The 11,923-nt window shown below is 29.9% G+C and overlaps 8 protein-coding genes across 8 annotated transcripts; 2 read left to right on the top strand and 6 right to left on the bottom strand.

Moving 5' to 3' along the window:
- Positions 1 to 8: 8 nt before the first annotated feature.
- BN7_5043 (pyridoxal 5'-phosphate synthase subunit PdxT) lies at positions 9 to 737 on the bottom strand (the record flags this gene model as incomplete). The annotated part of the gene is made up of 1 exon (XM_011274380.1): positions 9 to 737. One exon carries the CDS (start codon positions 735 to 737, stop codon positions 9 to 11), a length of 729 nt encoding a protein of 242 aa, XP_011272682.1.
- A 490-nt stretch (positions 738 to 1,227) lies between these two features.
- On the top strand, positions 1,228 to 2,112 carry BN7_5042 (pyridoxal 5'-phosphate synthase subunit PdxS; the record flags this gene model as incomplete). Its single annotated transcript, XM_011274379.1, has 1 exon — positions 1,228 to 2,112. One exon carries the CDS (start codon positions 1,228 to 1,230, stop codon positions 2,110 to 2,112), a length of 885 nt encoding a protein of 294 aa, XP_011272681.1.
- A 94-nt stretch (positions 2,113 to 2,206) lies between these two features.
- On the bottom strand, positions 2,207 to 3,559 carry BN7_5041 (pepsin-like aspartic protease; the record flags this gene model as incomplete). The annotated part of the gene is made up of 1 exon (XM_011274378.1): positions 2,207 to 3,559. The coding sequence occupies one exon, from the start codon at positions 3,557 to 3,559 to the stop codon at positions 2,207 to 2,209; it is 1,353 nt and encodes a 450-aa protein (XP_011272680.1).
- Positions 3,560 to 4,946: 1,387 nt separating this feature from the next.
- Positions 4,947 to 7,068, bottom strand: BN7_5040 (uncharacterized protein; the record flags this gene model as incomplete). Its single annotated transcript, XM_011274377.1, has 3 exons — positions 4,947 to 5,803; positions 5,944 to 6,312; positions 6,513 to 7,068. 3 exons carry the CDS (start codon positions 7,066 to 7,068, stop codon positions 4,947 to 4,949), a joined length of 1,782 nt encoding a protein of 593 aa, XP_011272679.1.
- Positions 7,069 to 7,583: 515 nt separating this feature from the next.
- BN7_5039 (putative short-chain dehydrogenase/reductase) lies at positions 7,584 to 8,435 on the bottom strand (the record flags this gene model as incomplete). The annotated part of the gene is made up of 1 exon (XM_011274376.1): positions 7,584 to 8,435. One exon carries the CDS (start codon positions 8,433 to 8,435, stop codon positions 7,584 to 7,586), a length of 852 nt encoding a protein of 283 aa, XP_011272678.1.
- Positions 8,436 to 8,977: 542 nt separating this feature from the next.
- Positions 8,978 to 9,376, bottom strand: BN7_5038 (Histone H2B; the record flags this gene model as incomplete). The annotated part of the gene is made up of 1 exon (XM_011274375.1): positions 8,978 to 9,376. One exon carries the CDS (start codon positions 9,374 to 9,376, stop codon positions 8,978 to 8,980), a length of 399 nt encoding a protein of 132 aa, XP_011272677.1.
- Positions 9,377 to 9,990: 614 nt separating this feature from the next.
- Positions 9,991 to 10,389, top strand: BN7_5037 (histone H2A; the record flags this gene model as incomplete). Its single annotated transcript, XM_011274374.1, has 1 exon — positions 9,991 to 10,389. The coding sequence occupies one exon, from the start codon at positions 9,991 to 9,993 to the stop codon at positions 10,387 to 10,389; it is 399 nt and encodes a 132-aa protein (XP_011272676.1).
- A 176-nt stretch (positions 10,390 to 10,565) lies between these two features.
- On the bottom strand, positions 10,566 to 11,834 carry RMD1 (Rmd1p; the record flags this gene model as incomplete). Its single annotated transcript, XM_011274373.1, has 1 exon — positions 10,566 to 11,834. One exon carries the CDS (start codon positions 11,832 to 11,834, stop codon positions 10,566 to 10,568), a length of 1,269 nt encoding a protein of 422 aa, XP_011272675.1.
- Between the last annotated feature and the right edge of the window lie 89 nt (positions 11,835 to 11,923).

Below are 11,923 nucleotides of genomic sequence, written 5' to 3'. Positions count from 1 at the left end.
AAACACATTCAATTCTTCAATACAAATTCATCAATAAACCATTTATGAAATCTAAAATCATTTGTAAGTTCTGGATGGAATGAAGTACCTAATATCTTTCCCTGTCTAACAGCAACAATTAAACCTGAATCTAATTTATGTAAAACTTGAACAGGTGAATTATTTTGGAAATCTTTATTGTTTGAATATATAATATTTTGATCTTGATTATCAATAATAGATTCTATAGGAATGAATTCTTTATTATAACTAGTTTCTAAAATTTTTGAAATAACAGGAGCTCTAATGAATACAGTTGGGAAATTATCAACACCAGGTATAAAACTTCCAAAATCCAATGGTGATTCAAATGATTCTTGTTGTCTACCAAATGCATTTCTCTTAACTTGGATATCTAAAGCACCAAGTATTTTCTGTTCAGGTCTTCCATTAATGATTTGTTTTGCTAAAAAGATTAACCCAGCACAAGTTCCCCATATAGGTTTATCAGATTGTATATATTTCAATAATGGTTCAAACATACCAGTACGTTCTGCAATCAAAGACATTGCAGTAGATTCACCACCTGGGATCACTAAGGAATCACATGTTATCAATTCTTCTGGAGTTCTAACCTCGATGAATTTGAAATTAAGATCTGAATAAGTCTGTGTAGCTGCTTGTAAGAGTTCGATATGTTCTTTGAAAGCACCCTGGAGAGCTAAGACACCGACTGTGTACTGTTTTAATACTGTCATCTTCACCTATTCCTCACCAACTGGTCTACCGCTGGTCTACCACTCGTACCCTCCTCTATATATATCCAATGTCCATATCTTCGGGAATCCATCACCATAAATCCATATCTATGATACCCATTCCGAGTCAAACACGTCAACCACGTCAAACAGGAGTCACCCACATCGGCGCGCGCATTCTTAGCGAATATGGCACTGTTAAGCCCAAGGCCAAAAGGCCAAAAACCGTATACGTACACGGTACCAGGTATAAAAGCTTACCAATTGGCAATGACTCAATGACTCAATGACTCCTTATCCAATAACATCGTTGAAACCGTAAGCGAATATCTGGATTAATTGACTCAGAATGATTAATAAGAACAAGACTTTTTGGTTATGAGATACTTTTGAATTCTTTTCAGTATAAATAGTGGGACATAATCAACGTTTGATCTATACCCATCCAATTGAACAAGATTAAAACAACTCAAACAGATCAAAGTACACAATGTCAGAACAAAAATTAAACAAAGGTTTAGCACAAATGCTAAAAGGTGGTGTCATCATGGATGTTGTTAATTCAGAACAAGCTAAAATCGCTGAAAAGGCAGGAGCTGTTGCTGTTATGGCCCTTGAAAGAATTCCTGCAGATATGAGAGCATCAGGTCAAGTTTGTAGAATGAGTGATCCCAAGTTAATTCAAGAAATTATGGATACTGTTTCAATCCCAGTCATGGCAAAATGTAGAATTGGTCATTTTGTTGAAGCTCAAGTTTTGGAAGCTATTGGTGTTGATTATATTGATGAATCTGAAGTGCTTACACCAGCTGATAAAAAGAATCATATTAAGAAGGAAAATTTTAAAGTTCCATTTGTTTGTGGTGCTAAAAACTTGGGCGAAGCTTTGAGAAGAATTAATGAAGGTGCTTCAATGATTAGATCAAAAGGTGAAGCTGGTACTGGTGATATATCATCTGCCGTTGGACATGTTTCATTAATCAGTGAACAAATTCAATACATTATTTCTCCAGAAAGAACTGATGAAGAATTAGAAAAATTTGCTAAAGATGAAAGAATCCCAGTGGAATTATTACATCAATTGAAAACCTTGAATGGGAAATTACCAGTTGTTAATTTTGCAGCAGGTGGTGTTGCAACTCCATCAGATGCTGCTTTATGTATGCAATTAGGTTGTGATGGTGTATTTGTTGGTTCAGGTATTTTCAAATCTAAAAATCCAGAAAAATTAGCTACTGCAATTGTTAATGCAGTTACAAATTATAAAGATCCAAAGAAAATCTTGGAATATTCAACTGATTTAGGTGATTTAATGTTTGGTGTTGCTATTGATCAATTAAAAGATAATGAAAAATTATCTCAAAGAGGTTGGTAGATAATTTAATCGCTCTGGAAGTACTTTTGTCTTTAGAAAACTACATGTATATCTTTTCAATTCTATAGAAATGCAATTTTATTATTATATAAATCTATTCAATTAGTACTGTAGAAAAAACATCATATTTTTTAACTTTTGAAGCAAGATTATGAAGTGAATGGCTTATTGAAGCTTTGTGGTCATTATTTCCAACTTTTTCAATATCTGATTCACTTGTAGGATCTAAATCTAATTGAGCAATTGAAACTTCTAAATCTTCTAAATCATAAACAATATACATTGAACTTAGGAAAATATCACCCAATAAAATCATGTCATCAGTTAATGATAATATCTTCAATAAACATTGATCATCATGTTCTGTTATCATGTTTTTCAATGGGACTTTAATGGTTTTATTTTGAAAAGTTAAAGAAATGAAATCATCTTCATTTTCTAAATATGAACAATCAACATCATAATAATCATAACTATCACGTTTATGAATCTTTCCAGAAGATCCTAATTTATTAGCTAATTTCTCTAATAATGGTTTAGGGAAATTTGCAGTTGTTGTACCTGAATCCAATAAAGTTTCATAATCATCAGAACTCAAAGTTTCATTATCATCATTAATACTTAATCCTATACCATTTAATTCAACTGAAGTTCTTGAATCTGAAATCATTGGTATTGTCTCTAATTCATCAATATATTTACTATGATCCACACCTCCAATTAATAAAGAACCTGAATAACTCCCTGGGACATCAGGAATCAATGAATAAACAACTTTATCAATAATCCCATCATTTTTTAATCTTTGTGGGAAATTTGCATATGTATAATGTTCATCATTTATTAAATATGTTGTTTCACTTTTCAATAAACCTATCCCTAAAATAGCTGATGCATTTGAATTATTTGTCACTGCAAATGAAAAATTATTTAATGTTATACCATCGAGTGTTATTGAATCTGTTCCCCAAATACCAGTTGATAAAGAACCATCCAAATATGTAATTTTAAACTCAGTATCATTTGAATTCCATGTCTTGGAATCATGATAATTGAAAACATTCTCACTTGAACAATAATTCTGTATAGATTTAGCCAACTGAGTTAATTCTTCTTGTTTTGTTGTATTTGAACCTTCAGGGAAATCAACACTATCAATAAATCTATCACCTTGAGGTTTTCCATCTTTACATTTGGAATTATTTGAACCTGGGAACCAAAGATCTGAAGAACCTGTATCTAGGACTGCTAATATGGATTGATTTTGAGAGCCAACTGATATATTAACATAATAAGCTATGGTATCATCAATGAAATTTATATGAGAATCTCTTTTATGTAATGATTGTGATTGTTCTGGTTTGGTTAATTTTTTTGCTGTTTGAAATTGTATTTGACATGATACTGATATTATGAGTGAAGATAGTATTAAAGAATGTATTAGCATTATGAAATGAATGTATTGTATATGAATGAGGTATCAAGTGAATGGAATGTTGATTACTTCAAGTATCTAATAGTATAAGGAATGTTGAATATCAGGAAGTAACAAAGTTAATAAGGGTATCCATAATGTACCTTATTTAATAAATCATTGTAAATCTTTTTAATATGGAGGCATTGGATCATAGTGGTAGTGGATATAACTATTACTTTAATGAAGTGCATATACTCGTACCTTAATCAAAGGAGAAGTTGTTCCAGCCTTTGCGATGAGTTTGTGCGATGATTTTTTGATTCCAGGCTTGCGCTTTCCTTTTGAAATGGAGTTGACACATCGGTGAGTACACAGAACAGGAACAAGAACAAGGATTACTAGATCATGGTTTAAATAGTGACGAGTTTGTTATTTGATAGTATAACAGTAGTAATCTTTCCCTTTCTAATGATATCAATAAAGTACAGTGTTGTTTAGTAGTAAATATCTGTGGTTATATTGTGTAGTTGTTTCGGGTTCAAACTGAAAACTTTTCACTAATTGAGAAGAGCCAGCAAAAAAGAGTACGTAAAGACTCAAAAGTACAAGAATAGATTTGTAGCGATTAGATAACTACTATATCTATTACTATGAATATTATACTATGATACTGCTATACTTAGTTGTTGTCGACTTTCAACTTTCAAGGCTGTTCTAGTACTTCATTTCAATGTATGTCAATGTACTCATAAGTAAATAATTTGCTTAAAAGGTACACTTTCATAACCAATTTCAACACGGTACACGAATAAACTAGTAAAGGAGCATATTATATGTACTACGCAAGTTACTTTTTCTCAATATGGATGAATTTAAGATTTGAGATTTGATTCACTATATTGAAAAAGTTTTATACACGGTTATTTAATTCATACTTGACGCGTCATGGATTCATGGAAGTTTTCATTGATGTTTCCCCAAATTAAGTATGCATATTACTTTTGATGATCTTGTAACAGATGTCATGATTATATATAGTTCTTAAAGTGGCCTCATATCTGTGTATACTTGGCTTTAGTTTATTAGTTTTGGTGTAAGATCTGATTACTTATAGGATTTAATACGTTGTGTTTCGGGTGTTGTACACTTAATAACATCTTAAACATACCTGGATTAAGTTTCAAAGAAATCTATAATTAAACTTGATCCACGTTTCATAACGTTTGATTAACAAGATCATATAGAATCTAAATCAAACAGCATCCAAAATTCAAATTGAGCCCTCGAGTATTAGAGCTCATGAATGAGCTGTTCCATGTTGTACATGAATTTCATTAATATAACGTTACTTAAGGAACTACTAAATTAGTTATATTCTGATCTCATTTATAAATTTTATGGTAGCTGGTATATAAAGCTAGAGCCACTTCTCATCTGGATCAATCTTTTCAAGGTCATAACCTTCAAGATATCGATTCTCATCAATAATACATTCACCATAATCAACCAAATATGCATTATCAAATTCATCAAAACAATAATTATCCGCTTTTATATCATTATGATCAATCCCTGCTTTGGAAAGAATTTCAATTTGTTTCTTCAAGTTCTTTTCCCGCTTTGAATTTTTTTCATATTGATCATCTTTTATGAATTCAAGATATTCTGTACAGATGAATGACCCCCAATATGAATATTCTACTTCACCTTTTGATGATAATAATTCAAGATAAGTCCAACCATATTGTAATAATCTTGGTGAATTAATTTGATCATCTTTCCCATGGGTTGAATTCCAATGATTAATCCTTTTCAAAGCCGTAATTTCTTTAATATAACTCTCTTTCAAGACTTCTAAAATCCAATTAAAATCTTTGACGTATTCATAATCTATCGTAGATAATACATTAATTTCTGATTGAGTAAAAATTTTAGCATCTTTTTTATAAGATGGCGTACCAACAATGTATCTATACCATTGTAAATATTTTAAATTTGCTAAATCAAACATTTTGAAGAATACTTTATTCGAAATGTTTGAATTATTACTTTTAAAGATATCTGAGCTTTCAATCTTGAGTTTTATACCATGGAAATATGAATATTCTTCTAATAATTCATAATTTGAAGTTTGTAAACTGACATTAGTTGGGAATAATTTCGTTGGATCAAAAATCTTGATACTTTCCAATTCCCTTTTAATCTTTAATCTTTTTGAAGATCTTATCTTTCTAGGATCTTGAACTATATATCCTATTGGATCTGCCGTTTCATCTTTTGACAACTTATCCATTTTGACAACTTATCCATTTTAACAACATCAACTTTTTCTTTAAACCCATGTTTAAATAGTGATAACACAAATGGATTGAAATCCTTTTCATCCCATCCTTGATCCAATGACCTATATGTACCTGTAGTTAATAAATCATTTCCATTAGAATCTTTTAACCATGAATCTGTACATAATTCTTTTCTAATGGTATCATAAATCTTCAACATTAATAATAATTGTAATGAAATAGAATCAGCTGGATTAGCTCCATTATCAAATAATTTATACCTCACTGGAGCACCATCAAGTATGACTTCTTCGTCATTATCACTTTCCCATTCACCATCTTTTAATGGATATTCAAAATATAAACTATTATTGAAATTACTAATTATATAACTATTAAATTTTGAAAAGATTTGAAATGGTACAACTTCACGGAAAATTCTTGATAATTTAGCAAAATTATCATCTTTATTTTCAGGTAATAATTTAGAAAATTCCCAACCTTTTAGATGTATTCCACATATAGAAGTTTTTGGAAATTTTTGATTTTTTTATCATTTTTGTCTTTCTTGTCTTTATCTTTAATGTTATATAATTGAAGTTGAAAATTTGGTACATATAAATGAAACATTTCTTCATCTCTAAGATTTTCAGGGTATGATGCATCATCGGTATTAGTTGATAAAAATTCCCAAATTTTACTTGGTTTTGTTTTGTTAATCATCTGATCATATTTATCATAATGGAAATGATATTCATCATCAATTGAAAATAAATAATGAATAAATCTAAACATTGGTTCCATAATTAAACTTTCCATAACTTCTGATCTATATCTTATGTCTTGATCCCAGATGCTTATACATCTACCATAAGTGCTGAGACTACCAAGTAATGATTCAATTCCTTTTTTAACCTCTCTTTCACCCATTTTATTTAAAGAATACTGGATAACTAATTCTAATTCTTTGATATTTCTAAGGAATTCATCATCTTTGATTTCTTTAATAGATTGGAAACGGATAGATTTAAATGCATGATTAAAAATTGAAAGATTATCAATATTTTCTTTATCATCAGTTTCTGAACCACTTAAAAATTTATCATAAACTATAGGTGCAGCGAAGAAAATCTTCCATAATGAATTAAAGAACTTTGGTTTCTCATCTTTTTTTAATCCAAGTCTTTTAACAATTTTGAAATTTGATTCTCTTCCTAATATACAAAACTCATATTTTATTTCATCAATAGCTATCATTAGTTAGTTCTGTGTCCTATTATAAAAAGCACCAAAAGGGAGAAACTCACCTTTGTATAATTCCTTCGTATTATTAATGTCAAGATAATATTCATTCTTTGTTCCTAATTTCTCTTGTTGACGTATCCTGAATAAATTTTGTAATTTAAATTCAATTAAAGGTTGTGGTAAATAATCATTTAAATTATCAATTGTATCTTCAAATAATATTGGATCAGTATAAAGATTATATATATAGCCTGTGTATGCATTCACCATTGTGTTGTAGTTCCTGGTAATCAATACATCAACAAAATGAGTTTGAATTGACTTATATTCTCAAAATTTGTTTGGGTATTATTGTTTATATAGGACCGTCCACCAAACGAACATAACCATTGGCCTTAATTATGGTATATACTACATACTACATACTATTCAAAGACACAGTCAGTATTCAATAGCTACATGAATAAAATCATAAATAAAACCAAATACATTCATTAAAAAACCATATATATACCGATAATATCCACTTAAACATCAATACCCTTCTTTTTCAAAACTTCAACACTAGCATCAATAAACTCATCAGCATATTCTTTATCCAATCCTTTTGAACCAGGAATTTTTTGACCTTTATGATTATAAAACCCACCATCATCATCATTCAATTCTGGTGAAACTAAAAGAGGTGTTATAACATTAGCATATTGTTCAGGAGTATTAGTAAACCAACCAAGGACTGATTCAAATGCAGTTCCCAAATAACCATCACCAAATAAATTTGAACGAATGTTTGTCTTGACTAGGTTTGGATTTAATCCAAAGATTTTAACTTGGGGGTATGTCTTTGAGAGCGAGGTTACTAGGGATTCATTACCTGCAACTGTATTCATATGTGTAGTCCAATAATGATATGTTTCATCTTGGTTCAAGTCTTTTGGAGAACCTAATTGATTATTACCAGGGAATCCCATGATGAATATTCTTGAACCTTTAAACCCATGATTAGTAGATTTTGGTAATTTTGGTAATAAGATTTTTAGGATTGATAAACGATTTAGATAACTAACAGCCATATCTTTTTCTAACCCCTCTGAAGTTTCTTGTTTTTGTTTTGATGCTAAGATACCAGTTGTAAATAAAACTAGGTCAACATTGGTTACATCTAATTCATGAGCTAAATTTTGTGATGATTTAATTGAACTTAAATCAGTTTTAATAAAATTAATATTTTTAATATCAGAATCTCTAAAAGTTTGTCCAATAACTGTGACTTGAGCACCTCTTGATGCTAAATTTTGAGAAATTGCTCTTCCAAGACCACCAGTACCACCGAATACAAGGACGTTTAATTTGGATAAATCAGTAATTTGTTCAGTCATTGTTATATATCAATTGATTGTATAATGAGATTATGATAACGAATAGATCATTCTTTGTTTGATTCTTTACATCTTTTTCATCCCTTTATATAGATTTTCAATTGATTGCTATATTACTTAATTCTTTGATAAGTACTAGAACAAATAAATAATAAACTTAATTAAACAAGTGATATTACTCATCAAATGTATAGCATCTTATATTCACTTTCAACTAGTAATTGGTTAGTAATGTTACTAATGAAATCTTATTATCCTGGATTATCACATACTCTATGTATCATTAGTAAGTATTTCGGGTTTCAATTACTTCTCGTACGAGACAAGAAAAAGCTATAAGGAACCCAACTATAAGGAATCAAATTACAATTATAACTAAAAGTATTACTAAATAATGTTTAATTTAGCTATCGCTAAATAAACAGTACTACAATCATCTTCTTTTAACCGTAAATTAATTCCTAATATACAAATTTACCTTAAACCAACATTAAAAACTAAATCCCTAATAAAATACAATGATAAACAAGTTATCAATCAATCTAAGCTGAAGTTGATGAAGAGTATTTAGTAACAGCTCTAGTACCTTCAGAAACAGCATGTTTAGCTAATTCACCTGGTAAAATTAATCTAACAGCAGTTTGAATTTCTCTTGCAGAAATTGTTGATTTTTTATTATATGAGGCTAATTTTGAAGCTTCACCTGCAATTCTTTCAAAAATATCATTAACAAATGAATTCATAATTGACATTGCTTTTTGTGAAATACCAGTATCTGGATGAGTTTGTTTTAAAACTTTATAGATATATGAAGCATAAGTTTCTTTTCTAGTTTTTGATCTCTTTTTTGGAGCATCTGATGATGATGAAGTTTTTTTAGCAGCTGGTTTTTTTTCAGCTGGAGCTTTTGAAGCAGGTTTCTTTTCAGCTTTTGGTGCCATTGTTATTGATATGTGTTGATGTATGAAGTAGAAATATGTTTATTCAATGTTGAGAATTGATGGGATGTTTATGGTTTATATACACATATTGAAATTATAAGAATGCATTGAAATTCAAATGTTTGTTTACTTTATTGAATTCAAACGCGATACTAAATTTCAACAACCGTGTCATTTAAAACTCATTTTGTTGTTTATGTATATTAAAATGATGAAAAGCGTGTCTTCTGTTCTGTGATTTACACTGTGTTCCACTAGTTAAGTATTGTTTCTCAGTGTAAATTGTGGTCCTGGAAAGCGCGTCTTGTTGTATCTCCGGTGCTCCATTTTACCTTACTTAACAGTTATTTCCCCGTGTAATTTGTGGCACCGCTACTTTTTGAGTTTTTTAAACCCGGTTCCCATTTTTACACATTCAATAAAACACCGTGTAAATCATAGCACCAGTGATACCACTATTACAAAAAAGTAAACAAAGGATTTCATCAATTTTAATTTTACCGCGTCAATGTTGAAAACAAGTCTGAATATAAAAACTATCAAAGATCCACTTGAAATGTGAAGTTATTAATTCTCTTATTCCTCATCAATCAAACAAATAATATATACACACAATGTCTGGTGGTAAAGGTGGTAAAGCCGGTGGTTCTGAAAAAGCATCTCAATCAAGATCAGCTAAAGCTGGTTTAACTTTCCCAGTTGGTAGAGTTCATCGTTTATTAAGAAAAGGTAACTATGCTCAAAGAGTTGGTTCTGGTGCTCCAGTTTATTTAACTGCTGTTTTAGAATATTTAGCTGCTGAAATTTTAGAATTAGCTGGTAATGCTGCAAGAGATAACAAAAAAACAAGAATTATCCCAAGACATTTACAATTAGCAATTAGAAATGATGAAGAATTAAATAAATTATTAGGTCATGTTACTATTGCTCAAGGTGGTGTTTTACCAAACATTCATCAAAACTTATTACCAAAGAAATCAACAAAAGCTCCAAAAGCTTCTCAAGAATTATAAGTTTAATAGCTTATGAATTTGTAAATTATTGTACATTATATGGGTTTTATATTTAGTTTTTAGGTGGATACTAATGTTATGATTTCGGAATCTTTGATAAAGTTGTAGTACAAACCAGTTGTATATTAGCATTAATCTATTACTATTAGCTATTAATTAATTTAGCTAACGCTAAATTACTTCAAATCCGCTATAATATCAACAACAATATTTATAACACTAACCAACACTTCAACACCAACAAGAATAATAACAATAAATTCCAAATATTCTTCATTAGAATGACCCAATTGTTCTTTCAACATTTGTAATAAATCACTAATAACTTCTAATCTTTGATTTAATAATGCAACTCTTTGATTAATTTCTAAATAACCTCTTGTTGCTTGATAAATTGGCTCGAGGTGAGGTTCTGACCACATAATTTCAGGTGAATCTAAGACAGAACCATGTAAATTAATATTTATCCTTAGGATGAATAATTCTCCTATACTTTTCATTATTTCATCCTTGTTCATTTCAACTTTACCAGCTTGGGCAATTTGTTGTGGGATATCCTGTGTATCTTCAATAGTATTATCCACTAATTCTTCAAATAATGAAATTTTAACAGATTGTGAAATAGCATGGGAGATTGAAAGTTTCAACATATAATTTGAACCATCCCTAAGAGTAATAAAATCATTATAAATTCTTGGTTGATAACTCTTTGTTATATAATAATTAAATTCTTCAATTTGTAAATCTTCATGTGCCAATTTTTCATTCTCAAATTTTTCTAAATCATTCAAGAAAGCTTGTTCTTCTCTCAATGTAAACCCCCATAGAACAACAACACCATATTCAAATATGAATACATCAGTATGAACATCATCAATTGTAATTTCACCACCTTCATCATCTAATCTTATCAAATTTTTATCAATTCTCTTGTCACCTCTCCAATCTTTATAAACAAATGGTGTATAAAGACATTCATCAAATAATTTTGGATGAGAATCATGACTACGTTTATGATCTTTCAACCATCTAATTAAATCCTTCATCTTGTAAGAACTTGAAGTACAATAAGCAGTGACTCTTGGTAATAAAGATCTTTGATTTTTACCTAATCTTTCAGCATCTCTACGAGCAGGTGTATCTTTTATTCTATTAACTTGAGAATAAACATCACCTCTTGAATTTGAACCTTCATCGTTAGCTTCCTCTGGGATTGGTTCATCTGGTAATAATTTTAATTTTTGAGTTGTACGTGATAATCTTTGTGGTCCTAATCTTTCTGAAACTGATCTTGTAGTGGATCTTCTTTGTTGTTGAAGGGTTGATGTTGGTAATGGAGCTCTTTCTAATGTAGTCCTACTTTCTGTATTCCTCTGTACAGATGTCCCTGGTGTTCCTTGTTGTTCTGTTGGTAATAACCTAGTGGTCTCCTGGTTATCCGACATCTTCAATATAATCCTTGTTGTATCCTTTGTTCTTCTTCTTCCCTTTGTTCTTCTTTTCTTTCATTCTTTTGTAATGAGTATTATATAAA

This window comes from Wickerhamomyces ciferrii, contig 00197, assembly GCF_000313485.1.
Source record: "Wickerhamomyces ciferrii WGS project CAIF00000000 data, strain NRRL Y-1031 F-60-10, contig 00197, whole genome shotgun sequence".
In the NCBI taxonomy this organism is placed as follows: domain Eukaryota; kingdom Fungi; phylum Ascomycota; class Saccharomycetes; order Phaffomycetales; family Wickerhamomycetaceae; genus Hansenula; species Hansenula ciferrii.
The sequence above is the reverse complement of the archived record's forward strand: the minus strand, read 5'-3'. Positions and strand labels throughout refer to the sequence as shown.